We start from the raw sequence: 20,851 nt of genomic DNA on the forward strand, positions 1-20,851 counted from the left end.
GACTTTTCTATGGCAAAAGGGATCGGTTTGCTTTTAATGGAGATGCTTTTATTGTGTTTTTTGTGAAGATCGAGGAACGAATGCTTCTTTGTGAAGAGATGGCAGACAACTGGAGGGACATCGAGGAACAGAAGATGGATTTAGAGATCCAGCTTAGAGAGACAGAACAGCAGCTTCAGAGCATGATCAGAAGACCTGCTGAACTGGAGCCTAAGATTGCACAAAACCAGCTGGACAAGGCACAGGTCTGTCTGCCTCCAGATTTAATAAGCGTAACAGGAAAAAAAACTTTATAAAAAAAATTATAAAATCACTAGTTAACTGTTTATCAGTTCATCCCTTCTCTGTTTTCAAAAGAAATTGCTGGAAAAGAAGAAGCCTTCATGATCAGTTTAGTGCCAGATCATCTGTTTTTGTTCGGTTTAATTATGTCAATAAGAAATGTGAAGAATCCGTCTCCTCAGCAGTATTTTTGCACAACACTGTAATGTCTCCAAAAACAAACTCAACCTTTTTTGTTTCCCTTTTAGGATTCAGTGCAACACAATTTCATAGTCTAATTTATTGCAAAACATTGCAATCAAAAAGGCAGATTCATATTCAACCATACTTTTGATTTCACCCATCCATCAGATTCAGCTAAATAAATTCCGATTTGCAAAAAAATGTAATGATAAAGAAATAGTGAAAATTTCTGAGTTATTGATTTTTTCAGGGAAGGGAAACAACTACCTTTAGACAGAAAGCAACCTGTTGCAGAGTCACACTTTGGTCATCTTGTCTGCTCAGTCAATTGGTAGAAAATAGGCAATATCATAGAGAACAAAATGCAGACAAAAATATACAGAATTTCTCTGTGAGGGATATTTGTGGCACTGAATGAGAGAAGACAAAATTAATGGCAGAACTCCATCTTTGCCAATTTTCAAACTGCTAAATAAAGAAACTGGGAGCTACAGTATGTGAGTTTTCTATGAAAGAAAGGAGAAGAATAACCACACAAAGAACAGTTGATGAATTTAATGGCAGCAATAGAGACACAGCTAAATATAGACACACTTAGCCAGGATAATTTTCTATGGACAAAGGGAAATATGCAAAGAGACTGCATTGTCATTGGCAGGAATAGATCCATCCATGGCTCTGTTTGAGATAGAGAAAGAGCTAGACACAGAAGCAATGAGCCGAGGACTTTTTCTACTCAGGAAAACAACCTGTTACAGGAAATGTCAGAGAAGTGGTCAGTTAGTCCTCTAGCAGCACAGCATTATTGATAGTTACAGCTTATGCTGATGTCAAAGGTATATTTTCTCCAACAAAACAAAACAGGCTATGTTTTATTCTTCTGACTGACAAGTAGAAAAATCTAAACACCAATGCTGAATAATCTGCTTTCTTTCCTGTAGGAGTTCCTACAGCAGATTAGAGAGAAGCAATCTGAGGCAGCTCGGCTGAGTGAAGCCATCGGCAGGTTGACGGACGGACAGGTCTCTCCTGCTCTGGAGGAGATAAGGAGACTGAAAAGGGGCTGGATAGAGCTGGGCCAGCAGGCTGAAGAGCTGGAAGCACAGCGGGGGGAGGACATGCAGCGAAGTGGAGAGTACCAGGAGAGTGTAGCTGCTGTGGAAGAACTATTCCACCAAGTATCCAGAGAATGGGATTACCTCGCCAGGTATGCAGCTTTAGCTATCCACTCTGGGTCCCTAAGCAAAGACCCTTAGCCCTAGACTGTTCCCCGGATGCAGTACAATGGCATAACACTGCTCACCAAGTAGATGGGTTAAATGCAAAGAGTGAATTTCCCCATATGGGAAAAGCATCCCTATTCCTTAAAATCTGCTTTTATGTACCTAGGGCTGACACTGAGAGTACAAGTGAGCATCTAGAGGCTCTGAGGAAACTGGCCAGTGATCTGGATGAACAGAAAGAAACCCTAGAAGACCTGAGGGACCAGAGACAGGCTATCCTGCCTCGACTAAGCCTGCTAGACAAGGAGCTGGTCAAACAACAGGTGAGAGCATCACCATCATGTCTACAAGTATATGCCAAAATGTTCAGAAACTTTAATGTCATAAAAAGGTGTTAGGTCTTAGTAGTAGCACTGTTTAAATGTATCCAGGTGGGGCATCTGGAGCATCGCTGGGCCCAGCTGGAGAGCCTCATTCTGCAGAAGATTCAGGATTCAGCTCAGACCTTGGAGGATCTCTCCCGGGTGGAGGCCCAGCTGAGAGATGCCAGGGAGTGGGTGGAGGAGCAGCGACCTGCTCTCACCTCAGCTCTGAGAACTAGCCCCCCCCCAGATCTAGCCCAGAGTTTCCTGTTTGACCATCTGAGCGTTTGTGTTGAGCTTGAGGCCCGTCAGCAGCTGCTCAGTCAGGCTGTGAGCGAAGCACAGGCTGTGGCATCCAGGCTCGGGCTGAGTGAGAAAAAATGCTTACAGGAGCTTGTTAGGCAAGCCCAGATGGAGGTTGAGGTTCTTGGTGCTCGGGTTGCGCAAAGGAGGAAATACCTCAGTAAGGTAAACAGCTGGAATTTTAAATTAAATGCAAATGAAACTCAAAGGATTGAAGTTCCCTGTTACTGATAAAACCTTTTTCCTAAGGCCTTCACAGAGAGAACGCAGTTCCTTCAAGGCGTGGGGAGAGCCTTGTCGTGGGTAAAGCAGCAGGAAAGGAAGGCTTTGCTAGAAGACCACATCGCTCTTCTTCCAGAGGATTTGACCAAACAGGTTGCAGCATGTCGGAGCGTCCAGAGCGGCTTACGAGCCTACCATAGAGAGCTGGCGTCACTCTGGGTTCAAGGGAGAGAGCTGGAGAGAGAGGCCAGTGACAAAGAAAGAGCAGAAACAGTGGCAAGACTGGAAGAGCTACAGTCAACCTTCGACGCCGCACTCCAGAGGACTACTCAGCGTCTTGCAAGCCTAGAAAAAGCCTTAACTTCAAGGAAGTACTTCAAGGTTGACCTGGAAAAAACCTGCCAGTGGCTAAGACAAGCAGAAGCCAAAACATTCCCTGAAATCAACTTTAACAATGTTGAAGAGAGCACGTATTTGCTAACACACCTGTCCAACTATCAAAGTGTCTTAGAGCAGGCTTCGGAGTACGAGAACCTTCTTCTGATCGTCCAAAGAATCGGTCAGGAGATCCTCCCCACTCTGAATGAGATCGACCATTGCTATCTGGATGAGCGCCTCAACGCTCTGCCTCAGCAGTACAACGCCATCCTTGCTCTTGCCAAAGAGAAGAAAGACAGAGTCCAGCAGGTTATCCAGGAGAGGAAAGAGTTCAGCACTTTGTTTGAAATCACTCACAGCGCACTGGAGGAACTGCAAGAGCAATTTGACAATCTTGAGAAGCAGACTATCACCGTAGGAGAGGAGGATGGTGTCAGTTTGATGGATATGTATAAAAGTATTGATGAAAGGTTGGTTCAAATCAGTCCTGCTATTGGAGAACTTCATGGGAAAACCCAGGGCTTTTTAATCAGGGGTTATCAATATAGAGCTAAAGAAACTCAGCAGCTGGTCAGACTCCACTACACACTGAAGAAAATAAATGGCCAGAAGATTAAAAACCTAAACCATTGCTTGAAAAAAGTAGCTGAACATAACAGGATGGTTTCCAACCTGGACACAGAGATTAACTCTGTTGCACAGGGGCTGATCAGAGTAAAATCAGATAAAGAAATAGGTGCTTTAGATAAGTTAGCTGCTCTTTATTTGCTGCTAGGAAGTTTAGATGGAGTGAGATCTCAGGTAGAAGAAAGTTATAAACACACAAAACATCTCGATCCAAAGATCGACACTGCTGCCTTCCAGGAAACCAAACTGAAGCTGGAGATGTTGCAGTCTTTACAGCGCGATATTAAATGTTTAGTGGAAGAAAGCGAAGCAGGAGTCGCACAGGAAGAGGACTTCATGGGAGAGGCTGAGAGGATGTTGGTGTGGTTGAAGACTGTTGAAGAAAATCTGAAGGAGCCTTTGATCATCTCAGTGTTTAAAGCAGAGAGGATACAAGAAGAGAAGCAGAAACTTACAATCAAAGAAGAGGAAGTGAGGAGAAGGCTGAAGGTGGTCGATGGACTGGGAGTCAGAGAAAGGGAAAAATTAGAAAGTAAGAGAGAAACTGTTCCTTCCAAGATAGAGAGAAAAGTTCAGGAGCTTGAGAAGCTGGAAACCAAAGTTCAACAAGAAATCTCTGCTAAACAGGTAACTGATTACTTCTGCTGGAATGTATTTTTTTATTTTTTTTTTTTCAAAATTGATTATATGATATTAATGTGCAGTATTTAATGTACCATGCAACTCAGAGCACAGATCTGTGGTTTGAATTTAATAAAGCAACCCTCTGCGTTTTCTAGCTGGCACTGGATCAAACCCTTGCTGTGGTCCAGAGGCACCACTTATCTCTGCAGAACATGCAGGAATGGCTGGACAAAGTTGAAGCATTCCTCCATGAGACCGGATCGGTTGTGGATATTGAGAACCACGAGGACTGTATGCGAGATCTGGAAGAAATTTTATCCCAAGAGAAGAACTTTACAACTTCTTCAGAGGAGATAAGGAAACTTGATCCTCTGTTGGGGGATTTTGTGGAGGCAGGAGTGTTGAAACAGGTCAGGGGGACGATTCATTCGATGCAGCAGGCGAAGCAAGAAGTCAAACAGAAAGTGGATGCTTACAGACAAGTGCTGCAGAGGTATTGTGTTTTTAATGTTATGCTTTAGATGGAGTAGAATCTCAGGTGAGAGCTAATATCTCAGTTTGATTCTGTATTTTTTTTTATCAAGGTGTGGTGCTCTATGGAGCTCCTTTCAACATGCTAAAGAGATGCTGGTTGAACAGATGGATGATCTGGAAAGCAACATTTCCAGATTTACAACAGCAAAAGCTCTCAGTGTCTATGAGGCAGAGGATAAGTGTCAAAGACAGGAGGTAGGCAACTATTCCTTAAAGAGATACGTTTATCTAGATTAAAACAGCAATATATGCATTTTTATTAGGAGATTTAAAGTCTATCTGAAAACATATATATGATTAAAATTTGGTTTATTGTGCTGCAGTCCCTGATGATGAAGGTCGGCATGCTGGAAGCTCCCGTGAATGCTCTGAAGGAGACTGCTGCAGAGTTGGATGAAATCATCTGTGAACACAGCAAAGTTCTTACCAGTCACACTGTGTCATCACTATGGCAACGGTGGACACAGCTCCGGAGCGTGGCCGGAGCCCAGAAGAGGGCGCTGGAGGACACTGCCAGGGACTGGAGGAACTTCATCGAAAAGGTTGGAAAAAAAATCACTCGTCTTTAATGTTGTCACTGTGGGTGTCCCTTTCTTTATTAGCACAAATATCAGACAGCAATGATCTGGATCTTCTTCTGGAAAACAAAAGGGTTATTTTAAGTTCTTGGATGTTTTTGAGTTATAAACAGGGGCAGTTGCTGCACAAACAACATCTTATCTAAATATGTTTGCCTGGCTCAGACACAGGGATCACAAAGATTGTTTTGTGTGCTGTTTTAGGATGAACACATGACGGTTGTGTGCCAGATTGTCTATACAGTCTGAATATACAGAGCTTATAAATTAGAGGCACTGAAGTCTAGCAAGGGCAAATCCAATCCAATTTTAGTTATGAGAGGAGTATCAGTGTTTTATGCACCACTAATTAAATGCAAACACAAACAAGGTTTAGTGCTAAAGCCCTTTCAGTCGCTGACCTCCATGCCCTCTTCCTTTCTACTCACATGCAGCACTGCTCTAAACTGACTACATTAAAAAAAAATAGGAACAAAGAGTTTGATTATTCCCTGCAAAAAAATTTAAATCTCAATAAGTCCCTTTTTTCCTAAAATAAGTGCATTTTTTTCTTAAATCTAGTGGGTAAGTGAGACTTTTGCCAATGGAATAAGACAATTTAATATACAATTTCAAGTGTATATTATGTAATTGTCTTATTTTAAGAGCACAAAAACTCGTTCCTTTGGCAGATGATTGTATTTATCTGCACAAATTAGGGGTAAATACACTTATTTCTAGATTGTTTTTGTGTTGTTGTACAGTCTGTGTTTAAGAGGCTAAAACCTCCAAAGTTATTCACCTTTTTAATATACGGACCTATAGGAATTAACTTCCCCTATTAAGAAGAAATAGTTTCTATTATTTTGTCAAGCATAGAATAATTGAAAATCTCTTTATCATAATAGATTTTTCCCTAAAACATATCCATGTTACTGCCATCTAAACTATTCTTCGGCATAATGAAGGGAAGTGAATTGTTTACCAAGAAAAAAAATGACTACATTAAAAATTTTGAGACAGTATTTCTATTGTCTCTATGACTCATTCAGGAGGTGACCATTGCTCACTGGATAAATGCTTATTGTCGCAAAAATTTGGCTTTTTGCTTTTGCTGCTTTTTCAAAACAGGATCTTTTTTTTTTTTCAAAATCTTCTTAAGCCAGCAGATAATTAAGCTTCAAATCTGTTTTGTACGGTAATCTGATTAGTTTCCATCTTGCTGTTTTCATAAATGATGGAGTGAATAATAGGGCTCAGCAGAATTGTTGGGAAGGGCTAACAATGATTTTATTGCTGGAAGCCATTTATAGAACAAACATGTTGCCAGCAGCATAACTGTTGCTGCAGATTTGGGTCAAATACAGTAACGGCTAAAAGCAGTTGGTGGGCTGTGATGTAACTTCAGGCTACAGGCCAGTTGTGTCTTCCTGCCAAAACAGTGTGTCATGAAGCATCTTCCCGCCTTTTGACCTAATTCGAGCTCAGACTCTCTCACAAAGATTCCCACAAAGCACTGGTTCAAAAAGGGAAATGAAGTCAGACTGGAGGGAATAATCGCTTCCTTATATGTGGTGCATTCCTGTCCTCCACAGGTTTATTTTACCCATGTGGCTCCTTTGTTTGTCTTAACTTGTTGTCAGCACTGGTTGGAAAGATTAAGGGTTTAAGACAAAAAATAGTAAAAAAAATAAAAAGGGTATGAGATAGTAGTCAGTTTTAAATCTTAGGGCTTGTTTAAGTAATTGAGATTTTTATTTTATAAGCAGAAATTAGCTCCAACTATTATTTAATGGCCTACTCCTTAATAAAGTAGAGAAGTTAGAGAACAGTCTAACTGTTTTATGCCTGTGAGTAATATGCCAGCTGAGAAGCCATTACTTTTTCACAGTTATATGCAAATAATATAATCCAGCTGCTTCAAAGAGTCTGTTAAACCTACCTGTGTTTCAGATGGATAAGGTGTGCTCCGTCTCCAAAGACCTACACAGTCGTGTACCAGACAGCACCGTTGAAAAGGCAGCCACTAGGGCGGCGCTTCAGAGCCTGCTGGAATACCACGACTCCTTCAGTCAGGAGGTGGAGAGGGAGCAATCCACACTGGCCCTGTTGGTGCAACAAACCCACTGCCTTAGAGGAGAAACTGAGAAGGAGGTGGGGGTGGAGAAGAAGGCAGAGAATGGACATGAAGACGCATCGTGCCTGCAGAAGATCAGACGCATGCAAGAGCAATATGAAAGGTAAGGGGAAACTGTCTGATAATGCAATTAACTTAATGGTTTCCCCAAATCACTTCTTTGTTTTTAATTTAGAAATGAGGATTCATTACAATGAAAATGAGTTTTTAATTAATTCAAGAAAGGAAGGAAACAAAAACAATACATCCAGCTCTTCTAAAGAAATGTTACCCGTTACATGAAGGATGGAACTCGTTTCATTTTTGGTCACATTAGAACCACAACCCATTTGCTTTTAATTTCACAGACCAATAAAAAGTACTTTTGCATCGTATTCCTTCTGCTTTAAAAAAAAAAAAAAAAAAAAAAACTCTATATGAGTTTACAACAACTTTTATAAGTTAGAATCTGAAAGGTGTGGCATGCATTTGTGTTGGACTCTGATAAGTGGATGCACCCAGTTCTTACTGTCTGATCTTTTCTACTTTTTCTTTGCAAAATACCTCAAGCTTTTTTATTCACTTTTTTAAGTCTTCACATTCAGGCCAAAGGGGCCAAAGATGATGGTATCCATCAAATCCCTGGAAGATCCTTTTCCTAGCAGCTCCTCCACAAGCTGCAGCAGTTGTGGATTATGACTGAGTCAGGACTAACACATGACTATGCTTTAATCTCCAACTGTTGGAACCATTTTTTTCTCCATTATTTCCCAGCATTTATCCCAATTAAACCCTTAATCAAAAAACATTGAAGCTTATGTTTGTAATGTGAAAAATTTGAAAAAGTTAACAAGGTAACATCAATTTTATAAATCTGTTTTTTTAACAGGTGTTGTCTGTGTGTTCTTTAGCCTGTTGTTGCAGGTGCGAGCTAGCAGGACCCAGGTACACCAGGAGCTGAGGGAGAGAGAGGAGGTGGAGAAGGAGCTTGGCCTAGTTAAAGGCTGGATCCAAGATACCCGGGGCTTATTGCTGAGCCCTACGGCCGACCTAGACTCACTTCTCCATGAGCTGGAGGTAGGCCGCTAAATAGGCACAACACACCTGAAACAGAGAGCCAGAGGCCACTATGTCCTTTTATTTTTTTGTTTGAGAATAAAAAGAGGGCGGTGTATAAGCAGATATGACTGAATGGGATGGTGCATGTGATCCTGTTTACATTGCAGACCGCACATGGTGAGGTCATCAGCAGACGCCAAAGTGTTGAACGCATGACAGAGCTCCAGCAGTCCAAGTATCAGGACCTTCAAGCCGGTCTGCCCTCTGAGCTCAGCATGCAGTTAGCTGAGGTTACTCTTGCATTGGGTTCTGCTGAAGATCAGGTAACCTCCTTATTTAACCGCCTTAAAGGTTCCTGTTAACTGTACTTTAGGGCCTTGTTACACCTTGCCTATTTAGACAGCATATGCCCGACTTCCCAGAATCTCCTAAAACGCTGGCATACATGGAACTTTCTATGTAATTTTTTCATTTTGGGCATATAGCCTACATTGCTTATTCATAATGAGTCCAGAACTTATGTCCAACGACAGCCTAACTTATGCATAACACAGGGCAGCGTAATGCCCATTTAATAATGCACAAGCATCATTTCATTTACATGTGCATTTTTTCATGATGCAGAAGCATCATTTCATGGGCATTACGAAGCATCCCTTAAAGCTGCTCCCCTCAGGAGCCTCCCCCCAGAGACACCTGGCCTGGATAAAAAGATGTCTTTGATCGCGGTATTAACCTAGCTGTTGTTTACCGCCCGCCAAAAAATAAGAATAAAGAAAAAGAAAGATAGAAGGTTTGCCATCGCAGCAGATTTAGTGTCATGTCTACTAGGAAGTTTGTTGGTGGTGGGCGTGAACGCAGGGAGGTTCCATCACACTCACCTTCTGGGGAATCAGTCTGGAGGAGAACTGACAGTTTCCTCATGTGAACCTCCTTACATTACTCATAGTTTCTTGATAAGTTAGACACCACGACATATGAGTAACTTAAACTTAACGTATGTCAGTGATCTGATAACTTACCTGCAACTTATGCCCCACGTATGGCATACTCTGGCATACGTCTCGGCTTCTTTGCCGTATGTCGACATGTGCCAGTGTGCTTCAGTGTACTTTAGCATGCTTATAACTTATACAAAATTTACCCATAACTTATCCAACGTATGCCAGCATTTTGCCAGATTTTTTGTATGTCAGGCATATGTTGGTCTAAGTCGTCAAGGTGTAACAGGGGCTTTAGAAATGCATTTCTATTTACCGTTCATTGTTTGTATACCTTAGGTCCAGGCAAGGGAGAGGGAGGTGCAGCAGACCAGGGATGTGAAAGAGGACTTCAGCTACAGGCTTCAGGACATTGAGACAAAGCTGAAGACCATCACAAGAAAACTAGAAGAAAGGAGCACCGACCTGGGGGAGGCCAAGGAAGAGACCAAAGTAATCAAACAGACAGATTGACTAATTAGCAAGCAATTAACCCTGGTTCAGCTGGCTATTCACTCTGCAGGTGTTGGTTAATGACTGTGTGATAGTTGGAATGGCTTTGAACTGAATTCAAATGACCCACTTTTTATTGAAGAACTCCAAATGGGAGTTTAGTCACTCTACCCTGTTCTTTTTGTTTTATTCTTGTTTATAGGTGACAAAGCTTGCGTTAAAGCACAGCTAAATGATTCGTTTTCTGTTTGAGATGTCAGTTTGGCTTTTAACTAATAGGGTCCATCAGTATGCCACAGAAAACCATCATTGCCATTTACCCAATTTCTCTGATTGACCTTGACCTCTCAGTCAATATCCACAAGTATTCAATTGTCAAATCTAGATATAAGCAATTGCTGCATTTTTTCTTATACAGTTTCCTACCTTTTTAGACTTCCTCTTTATCAGATGTTTAAATTTTTTTTTTGTTCCTTTTTTTTCATCAGGCTCTTTGTGAAGAGTGTGAATCCTGTGGTAGCTCTCTGGCAGAGTTAGGAGTAGCTGTTCAAGAGTTTGGAGAGCAGAACCCGCTGCTGTGTAAGCAGCTCGGAGATGCTGTGGTGAAACTAACAGAGCTGCAGCGTCAAACCACACAAGTGGCACAGGACAAAGTCAGCAGACTCAAGAAGGTGGGATATGTTGTCAGTTGAGTAGAATTATTTATACAATATATCTTTCAGAGGGTAGTACAGAGGTTAAAAATAAATAAACTGCGTCCATGCATCCAGTTTTTCCATTTTTTTATATAGTCTCAATATTTAAAATAATTTTCTTTGTTAGTTAAAGTAGTTTTCCATCTGTCTGAGCAGGCCGAGAAACTTGCCGCAGAATATCACAGCATGAAGGCTTTCATCTTGGCCTGGATAGAAAAAGCAGATGATCTGATCTCTGGTAACATCGTCTGGACCTCGGCATCCCAGCTGCAGGAGCAAATTCGGGCACATCAGGTAAGTCTCCGAGTCCCACTAATATGATTTCCCTTTTAAAACAGTGCATTGTTTCAAACATCAACCTAATAAATCTGAAGTTGCAGCTAATTACACTCATTTACTTTGGGATTTCTTTGAAAATGCCTTACTGAACACTTTGTTGGCTGACCTAAATTAGTATAATTACCCAACACATTAACCCCTCTTTGACGTCTAATTTATTGGTCTCACAGGCATTGCTGAGGGAGTGTCGCGGTCTCCATGGCGACTTGGAGGCCATGGGGGAGAGGGAGGGGCAGCTGGCGGACGTGTTGCAGACGGAGGGATGGAGCCAGCAGGTTAAACATCTCAGCAGACGCACAGAGGAGCTGCAGCAATCCGCCAAGACCCGCTTCCAGAGTCTACAGGATGCATCTAAAGTAAAAAGCATTCTTTGACGTATTGACTCATTTAAAATATAACTATTTATATTGAAGTTACACTTGCATCAGTTGACGTAATTCTTAGGTTTATAAATTAATCCTTACTCAAATCATCCAGATCTAATGGATCCCTGACAGTCTATGGGTAAATGTCACAACATCAGAAATCTATGAATGCACCATTAGATTGTGCTCTTCTATGAAAATATACTCATAGAATAATTGTTTACCCAAGTCCTTAACAATGTGGAAATATAAACCATCTTTGGATATTTCCTCAAGCAATGTAAACAGCATTAGACAGAAAACTTGTATTTATTTAACTTAAAAAGTGGAATCATTTAAGTTTCTCAAATCAACTATAAATACAGATTTGCTACTGTAATTTCCCTTGTTCACAAAAATATCAAAAATCTTATATTTTCTCCTAAATGTTATATTAAAATAATAATAAAAAAACAATAAAAAATGCAATAATTTTTTTTACTGTAGTTTTCTTCCTTGAATTCAAGTAAACAGCTGTTTGGTGAGAGATGAACAAACACCTTCCATCCATGTGACAACATTGCCCCCTTCAGGTTTTAAAGAATGTAACATCATCATAATGAAACATTGCAAATCCACTGCTTGAATCTAATAACTTTTAACACTATCCAGATCACAAAATATGGTACTATTAGATCTTTTCCACTCTAAAACAATTTTAGGGAGTTAGAGCTTTGAAAATATAAGTTCTTGTTTTTTTTCCAGGCTTTCAAATCTAAAAACTCATTAACACTGTTTGTATAATTTTGGGCTTTTAGATTCCAAACCACTTGTGAACCGACATATTCTATTTCTACATTCAATTCACTAAAAAGAACAAATAAAATGATGAGTTTCTGCAGATTTAAAGAAGGAACTATAAATGCCCCCCTGCTGCATGCTCAGCCTGATCTTTTACATCTCTGTCTCTCTTTAGGACATGCTGCGTCTGGAGGCAGAGGTGAAAAGCCTGCATGCTGTTGTTGATCAGATCCAGGTTGCACTAGCTTCTCCTGATCTCAACAAGCTCAGCCTCAGGGAGCAGCTCACACAGCGACAGGTTCGTATGTTGCATTCATCTTCTGGACATGCATCTTTCTTTATTGCACATGTGTAAATGATTCCCATCCTCTCCTTTTAAGCTTCTGCTGGCAGATATGGAGAGCTTCAAACAGCAGGTGGCTTCAGTACAGCAGTGTCAGAGTGCCCTACGGCTCCCTGAAGAAGTTGTGGCCAGTCTGCCCATCTGCCGCACAGCTCAGTCTCTGCAGCAAGAAGCCAGCCAGCTGCAGCACACCACCATCCAGCAGTGCAACATCCTGCAGGTAGAGGGCAGTACTCATTTCAGGCCTTCTGTTCATTTAAAGTTATATTCCATATGATTAGGACAGTGGCTGTTTTATATACATTTAAAGTTAAGAGGTGTTTTTATGTTTTTTTTTTCCGTCTGTATCTCCTCTTAAAAAAATGAGTGCTCTGCAGCTCACAATGTTGTCTCTGTAGCGTCTCCACAGGCCTCTCAGGAATGTTTGTTTTCTCTAGTACATCATCAGGGTAGTGTTTAACTTTAGACCTGTATTAGTTTTTTTTTTCTGTCAAACTAATACTATTGGGTTCTTAGAGGTTAAAGCACTTTTTTGGAGCAACAGAGGAGAGATTCCTCAGGTGTCATTTTATATCAAATGCATCCTTTTCCAAAAAGTTGAAGCAGTATGTCTTCCATGCTGCTTCCCGTTGTTTTTATACAAAGCTGTTGGGTCCATTTGGGAGTCAGCATCAATCAAATCTAAAGCTTCTTGATTTTTTTTTGTTTCATTATAAATTGATTTGTAAAGATTAAAAGAACAAGAACAATAAAAGTTTTTGCATCATGAAATCCCAGAAACACCTAAAACTGTATATTTAAACAATACCTGCAAAAACTTTTTTTTTTTTTATTTCTGCATTTTCAAAACTACAAGTTTCACTAAAGGTTATTGTGATATTTTAGAACAACAAAAAGTAGTAGATCATTGTAAAGTTTTTTTATGAATTGCAAATCTGAAAAGTATGGCGTGCATTTTCTATTAATCACCCTTTAACCCTTTAATCAAATCTGCCTAAATCAGATCCTAGTTTTCTTTTTATTCACAAAGGGTGGACACATTCAAAGACAAAAGGTCTTCCTATTAAACGCGTTCGAGAGCATGCTCTGTTTAAAAGTTGCTGTTCTTATAGCTCATAGAAGCTTACTTGAGAAAGGTGAGCTTTAATGACTGTCTGAAACCGTAGCTCACCACAGATATACGCCTGAAAGTGCACATGCACAGAAAAAGATAGCTAACGAGATGAGCATGTATGACAGCCTTCAAAAACATGTCACCAGAATGATTGACAATTAGGTAGACCACTTATTGAGATGATCCACCTGCAAAAAGAACATTCTCTACTACACCTTTAACTGTATATTGGGAGGATGTTATAGGGAACCGCCTCACGTGGGGTCCTTGGCAGCCATAAGAACGTGCCAAAGGCAGCGATCTGCTGCAGGCATGGCCTCAGTAAATCATTCCCCCTGTGAGCCCCACCCCAATGTATCTGATGTATGTGATTAATGGTTTGTAGTAAAACTGAAATCACGATTACAATGTAAATTGTACTTGACAATAAAGAAATTGATTGATTGATTGATTGATTGATTGATTGATTGATTGATTGATTGATTGAATGAATGAACTGTTCAAATTGTTTTTAAGCTGTGTGTCATTAGGAGTTATTTTTCATACCTTGCTTTCAACAGGAGGCGGTGGTTCAGTACGAGCAGTATGAACAGGAAGTGAGAAACCTCCAGAGATTAATTGAGGATGCTCACCGCATCATCCAGGACAGGCCTGTTGCCACCAACAACATCCAGGAGCTTCAGGCTCAGATTCACCACCATGAGGTATTTTTTTTCACTTTCCTAATGGCTTTCTGCTCAGTAGACTCTCAGCTGCAACTGATTACTGCTGTTAAACGTTATTGTAACAACATCCGTGGTAAAGAAATGCTTTACCGTATCTTCAAGAAGTTAAGCCTGGACCTAATATATTACTTTAAATCAAAAAAGAGCCAAATACATAGATTTCATGAGCTTTGGGGCATTTAACTCCACTAAATAGCATCAGTATCATCCAGGTATTATTGCATGTTTATTATTTTTCTTTAGCTAATACTATTATTTGAAGGATTTCTTTCTTTTTTTAATTTTCTTAAATTTTTTTTTTATTTATTTATTTTTTTTTGCAGTTTGAGTATTAAAAACATCTCATATATTACTATATTAGTGTGAAACCCTAAAATCTCAGAGCTTTTAATTTGTCTTAGTATAACAGTTGTCTATTGTTTATTTGCAATAACCTTCTTGGAGGGAGTTTAAGTACAAGATCTTATGTATTTGTTTCTGTTCAGATGCTAAATTTGGTGTTGTTCACCGGGAAGTATGATTTTGTGAGGCATAAATTGTTAAAGCAAAAAAAAAAGCTGTCAATACCTCTGAGCAGTAATGAGGACTTAGTTTTTTAAGTGTCTTAAGCAGTGAGATTGGTGAAGACAGAGAGAGATGTTTTAGGCTGATCCATCAGCTGAACACTGGAGTAAATGATCGAATAACCCTTTTATAACAGTTACACATTTATTGTTGAGGAGATAAGATTAGTTTAAATGGTTTCAGTGGCTGGATGGGATAAAGGTGGATCTCTAGTTATGTAAGTTTATGGAGGATAATTAAATAATAATAAAAAAATGGAATAAGTATAAAAGGAAGCAGGATAATAGACCGAAATCCCTCTTAATAACAAACACTTAAAAAGAATCGAAAAAAAATTGCAAAAAATATCTATATAAACACACAGTTTAAAATAGATACAATAATAAAACCTTAAATACATGGAAGGAGGACGTAAATGAGGGCTGTATTATACATGATAATGTCAGTAATGATACTTGGTAATCCACTTTAAATCTTGCTTTTTATGTACACCGTGATCCCCGCACCAAATCTGCCTTGTTTCTCCATTTTATAGTAGCATAAAGTATTCTATAGTTGATGCTGTGGGGAAAAATGTAATTTTGTCCAGCTTCATCTAAATATAATAATCCGGTAATTTCTTTTCATGGATTACCAGTCTGTTTTTTGTTTGTCTTTTCTTTTTTTTTTTTTTCAATCAAAGCTTTTAGTAGATGGCATCCCACCTAGCTACAGGGTTTTTCTGTCCCCGTGTTTCTCAGAGTTGCCCTCAGCTACAACCTGAATCACTTTAAGGATAAGTCAGTAGCTTTCTAAGAGCACTCAGAGAATCCTGCAGAATACGAGTCCACGATGGCATGCATAAGTATTCACACCCAACTTTTTGGGATGGTCATCTTATACAAAGAAACCTCCATGAGTTTTGTTGGAACAGTGATAGACCAAAGCAACATAGTGTTTAGTTGGGAATTTGACTTGCACATTTTTTATGAATAATAATCTCAAAAGTGTGACTCGTCCCCTTTTCACTGGTGGCACATATATAGAAATTAATGCAACCACCTCCATGCAGAAGATTTCAAATTGGTAAACAGAAGATAAAGGGTTACAGCCCCACTGTGATATGTCTCAATTGATTTTCTTCCCATTTCCGTTTGCAAAGTAGCTCAACCTCAGTCAGGTCAGAAGAAGAGCATCTGTAAACAGGAAGCCTAAGCCTGTTTTAATGTATGAGGCGTTTTGTGCTGGAAGGTAAAAATTCATCCGAGTCTTTAGTCTTTTGCAGCCTCTCCCAGGTTTTCTTCCAGAATTCCCGTTTAGTTAACTCTATCAATCCTACTATTGACTCTAACAAGCTCCCTTTATGAAGACAAACATCGCCACAGGATGTTGTCACCTTCATTTCTCACACTATGTTGTGTTTGTCTATCACATAAAATCCAAAAGAAGATTGGATTTAAGGAGATTGAGTTTTTAGCAGGAAAAAAGGTTGAAAGTTTCCATGATTATGAATATTTCTTTAAAGCTCTGTCTCGAGTGTTTTGTTTTGTTTTGTTTTAGTTGTTTCCTTAGAGTTGAAGATCATATAACTGAGAACAGAAAGAGGACTTGAATTGTTTTGCATTTCCTATATTTGTTGCACTAAGTCAAAAAAGGAGAAGTTGAGGCAAAATGGCATTAACAGCATCTCAAATAAAACGTATGAGTCAGAGTGGATTAAGTAATCCAGTAATCCTAATTTTAGATCTATTACTGGACATAAGAAACTGACCCAGTGCCGTATTGCTGAAGCATCTCTATTACAATAGAGGAGAATCAATGTTGAGTTTGTAGATGATGACATTCCTTTCTTTCTTTCTTATCTGATGGTGCTTGTGCCCACATACACCCAGGTAGATGGAATCTGAGCTTCTCAAGCATAAAGCTCTTTAAGTTTTTTTTAATATGTGTCTCAAACACTGCAAAGGTAGAGTCAGAATTATGCAGAGAAACAGATCAAATCAATAAAACACATTTTAACATTCCCTTATTGCATCTGATAGATTTATATCTTCTCTCCATGGTTGATAAAAGGATATCTAAAGTGTTCCTGTTACAGCATTCCAGCTGGGTTCTACAGTATAATTATGTCTGTGTTTGATCTTTAAGCTGAGCTTCAACCCTGCTGGCGTTTGGGTCACATGACCCGATTATCTGTGCATTGACCATCTGTGATGCAGTGGGAGGAGGAGCTGTAACTTGAGGCCGAGCCCCCTCTCTCCTTGCAGCTCCCTTTTGTTAACAGGAATCCTCTCCGCCGATAGGTGGAGATGGGAAGCAGCAGGCAAGGGAAGAGGGAGGAGGGGGCGGGGAGCTCAGTGAGTGAGATCACTTCCTGTTCTCACTGCCCTGCCATTTGTGTATATGTGTACAAGAGGGAGTGTCTGAGGGATTTTGAAGTATTTCTGCGAGGGTCTCTGCCTCAACCAAACATCCTGCCTGCTCAGCTTCACCAACCGATCCGAGTCAGACGCCTTTGTGCTGCTCTGATTGGCTCAGAGATGCAGAGAGGGGGGAAAAACTGAGAGAGAGGCAGCACTATTCTCCACTTATCCAGACTGGAAAGCTGAAAGAGTGAGAGGACAGGAGAGAATGTGTCTGGCCAAACTGACTCTTCCTTTCAACAGAATCCTGCTTTAACCCTGACCTCTAGATCCTCTGCTGTGGGCTGAACCTCACTCTCCTGATCCTTGGAGAGGGGGGTTGGTGATGCTCTATTCTCTTCGGGGGGATGTTTTGACAGGAGCTGACTCAAAAGATCCGTGGCTACCAGGAGCAGATCGCCTCACTCCACTCAAAGTGCAAAATGCTGACAGTGAAGGCCAAGCATGCCACCATGCTCCTGACCGTCACTGATGTGGAGGGCCTGTCTGATGGCATGGAGGAGCTGAGCGATGAGGAGCTGGCCGGCGTCGTGGGAAACACCGGCTCAGCTGCTGGCAAACAGCTTCCAGCCCACCCCTCTGTCGTTATGGTGAGTGAGACAGCTGCAGATCAGACATCTTCACAACACATGCACAACTACATTTTAACTACTTTAAAATGCTATAAAACTAAACTAACCTTTACAGCATCATGACCAGCTAAACTGCAGTTTGTAAAGGTACTTTGCTGTTAGTTGGCTTTGTTAGGATGCATTAGTTCTTTTAGTGTCTTCAAGTAATCTACTGGTTGACAAGGTGGCATGTCGGCTGCTGCAGAACTCATCAAACTTCTTGTCAATGAAAATAAAAATGAAAACAATTGAGGAGATCTTCATACTTAGCTGTCAGCCTGAGGTAAAGGGGTAGGCAGAGGGCAAAGGTCAGAGGATTTTTCAGGGGCATACTTTGAGGGAAGAGAAAAGAGCTGTGTACATCTGTGTAAAAATATGCATTTCTTTGTTCCAGTATATATCCATAAAAATAAATACTTTAGTAAAGTTTTGATACCTCTGATAATTGTTTAGTCTCTGCTCCTCCTGTGCCACTTGGAAACAAAGAAATATCATGTATAAGTTAATCATTTCCTCTATTGTTAGGAATGCTTTTATTTTAACTATTTATTATTTAAGACAAATTTGATTTCTCTATTTTTATCATAAAGCTAGATTTTCTAGCTTTTCTGTGGCTTAAAATAGGAATAAATATGGTGTCAAAGTATTTAATATTTTCACATATTGTCCTACTTTCATAGTATTAGCTCATGTATGTTTATGTTGGGGTTAGGTTTCAAGGTATATGGTTGAGGTGGAGGTAAACCCTCATGATTCAGCTACTAGGGCTCCTACAAATGATCAACAAAGAAGAAACAAATTATCCAGAATAGAAAATGTTTTTCTTTATGAAACATTTACTCTTCCACAAACTTTTAATTCAAGTTACTTTTTCCAGCTCGGTCCCTTTCCTGTTTCACTGATACTTTGCTTTTTCTCTTGCTTTTAATCCACATTAGCTTTCATTAATTTAAATATTTGAATATTTTTTTTATCCCTCCTGTTTCTTTTCTGCATATTTTCTCAGACGTTCAGATTTGTTTGCTCCTTTGCCTTAACAGAGTTGTTTGTGCATTTAGTCTCCGGCAGCCAGGAAACAGGATGTGACTGAATCTGTGAGCGTATGTGAGAAAAAAAAAAAAAAAGACGCAGTGCATGAATGCCTTTAACGCCTGTTACTGTTGGTAACTGGAAGTGCACTTGTGCTGTAGATTTTTTGTTAATGAACATAACTGTGTTGAAGTGAGTACATCTTATCTTGAAACGGTTGAAATGCTAGTGCCACGATCCAGTCTGTTGCTTTTCGTTGCATCATAAAGCCCGGGCAAAACAAAACAAAACAAAAAACTCCTTTGAATTTGCTGATTTCATGAGTCAGTAGGCTGACTTTAATACGCTTGGCTCACGTTTCAGCTCTGCCCTCAACTAAAGCATGCAGGCATGCTGCAAACTTTGCTGCTTCTAGGACAACTGCTGCTGCTTTCTTCTCCTCCTCCCTGTTAGCCATTGCAAGCTACGCTTTAGGTGTAATGATCAAACTTCTAGTGATTAATGATCACACTTCTGAATCAGACATATGGTAGTTTGTTAAAAGAAAAAGCGGCTTCTGTGGCTGTGAGGCCGTTAGTCTACAGTATGTGGGTGTGTGGTGAGAACAGTCACTGTGTGTATACCTACAGCATGCGTCAGCTTCCGGATAGAGGCCATTCCTTTACTGGTCTGTATCTTTAGTCATTTCACTGAGATCTGGTGTGTCCACATATGCTACAGTGTTTGATTCCAGTAACAGTAACCTGATCAGATCAGTGGGATATTTGATTATTTGCTTCCTAAATCAATGAGCAAGATAATTACTCCTTGCAGCCAGCGTAACGTGCTCTACCCTGTTAATTTTTATGCTTTCTCTTTATCTCCCTTTTCATTTTTACCCCCCATCCCCTGTTTGATGTGGTTCTTTTCTTTTGGTTTCCCTCCTCCCTTGCCCTCCCTTTGCATGCTTGTTTCATGTGTTTGTCTCTTGGTGTGCGGTTGTGTATCTGTGGTCAGATGACAGCCGGGCGCTGCCACACGCTCCTCTCCCCCGTGACAGAGGAGTCAGGGGAGGAGGGCACCAACAGCGAGGTCTCCTCTCCCCCTGCCTGCCGCTCCCCCTCTCCGGGGGCTAACGCTGCTGAAATTCCTCTTAACCAGGTACTTGCAAATCCCACCCTGGTAATCCTCATCCCACCCAGCTTCCATTACTGACTGAGCACCATCTGTTTCAGAATCCACCGCAGAAACGTTTAAAACCTCTTTAGGATCAAAATTGTGCAAATACCAATTGTAACTCATTAACCCAGCATTTATTCTATCAAAAAAGCACAGTGTTTTACTTTTTTAAAAGAACATTAAAGCTAAAACTTTTTAAAGTGAAGTTAGGTACTTAGTATCTTAGTTGGTTTGTATTGAGGTTGAAGCAAACCTTTTGCCATAAAGGAATAAAGACCAAAACAGCCTTTATCATCTTAAAACTATTGCAATCTCAAAAACATCATAACAGATTAGAAAACGTCACTTTATCAACTTTTAAACTGTGCATTTAACAGATATTGATGTAGAAGCTTGTTATTATTTACATGGGAAATAAGGGTTTGCGGCAGTGAGTCAGCAGGTATCTTCTGGTGTGAAATGCACATAGAATAGAGCAAAGCGTTTTAGCTGAAAGAACTACCTAATATAAAAGTTATTAAGCTTAAAAAAGTCCTTAAGTATACGCTTAAACCTTTAGGATACTTTTATATCCTGCACTGCAAGTTTCTTACAACCCCATTATATGTTTTTACCTCATTACCTGTTTTACAAAGGAAGATAAGTAGTGGTGCCCTGCCTCCTAAGTGTAAATAATCCCCTGCTTTTTGACCAAAGAAAATATGACAGCAGGTTCAATCAGACTATGGATTGGATAGGATAGGATAGGATAGGATAGGATAGGATAGGATAGGATAGGATAGGATAGGATAGGATAGGATAGGATAGGATAGGATAGGATAGG

General features: G+C 40.1%; 1 protein-coding gene across 1 annotated transcript in view; it reads left to right on the plus strand.

Annotated features, from left to right (window-relative positions):
• LOC107081417 (nesprin-1-like) overlaps positions 1 to 20,851 on the plus strand; it is a 150,736-nt gene that overhangs the window by 87,412 nt on the left and 42,473 nt on the right. The window contains exons 73-92 of the mRNA XM_015369602.1: positions 69 to 245; positions 1,407 to 1,672; positions 1,855 to 2,011; positions 2,120 to 2,518; positions 2,603 to 4,207; positions 4,360 to 4,697; positions 4,789 to 4,933; positions 5,062 to 5,280; positions 7,249 to 7,535; positions 8,323 to 8,488; positions 8,638 to 8,793; positions 9,751 to 9,903; positions 10,392 to 10,574; positions 10,755 to 10,892; positions 11,108 to 11,293; positions 12,258 to 12,380; positions 12,463 to 12,645; positions 14,100 to 14,243; positions 17,590 to 17,820; positions 19,867 to 20,010. Of these exons, the coding sequence (XP_015225088.1) occupies positions 69 to 245; positions 1,407 to 1,672; positions 1,855 to 2,011; positions 2,120 to 2,518; positions 2,603 to 4,207; positions 4,360 to 4,697; positions 4,789 to 4,933; positions 5,062 to 5,280; positions 7,249 to 7,535; positions 8,323 to 8,488; positions 8,638 to 8,793; positions 9,751 to 9,903; positions 10,392 to 10,574; positions 10,755 to 10,892; positions 11,108 to 11,293; positions 12,258 to 12,380; positions 12,463 to 12,645; positions 14,100 to 14,243; positions 17,590 to 17,820; positions 19,867 to 20,010 (5,400 nt within the window). The remainder of the gene's footprint in view (positions 1 to 68; positions 246 to 1,406; positions 1,673 to 1,854; positions 2,012 to 2,119; positions 2,519 to 2,602; positions 4,208 to 4,359; positions 4,698 to 4,788; positions 4,934 to 5,061; positions 5,281 to 7,248; positions 7,536 to 8,322; positions 8,489 to 8,637; positions 8,794 to 9,750; positions 9,904 to 10,391; positions 10,575 to 10,754; positions 10,893 to 11,107; positions 11,294 to 12,257; positions 12,381 to 12,462; positions 12,646 to 14,099; positions 14,244 to 17,589; positions 17,821 to 19,866; positions 20,011 to 20,851) is intronic.

The sequence above is a fragment of the Cyprinodon variegatus genome, unplaced genomic scaffold (assembly GCF_000732505.1).
Source record: "Cyprinodon variegatus isolate N-32 unplaced genomic scaffold, C_variegatus-1.0 Scaffold38, whole genome shotgun sequence".
Taxonomy (NCBI): Eukaryota; Metazoa; Chordata; class Actinopteri; order Cyprinodontiformes; family Cyprinodontidae; genus Cyprinodon; species Cyprinodon variegatus.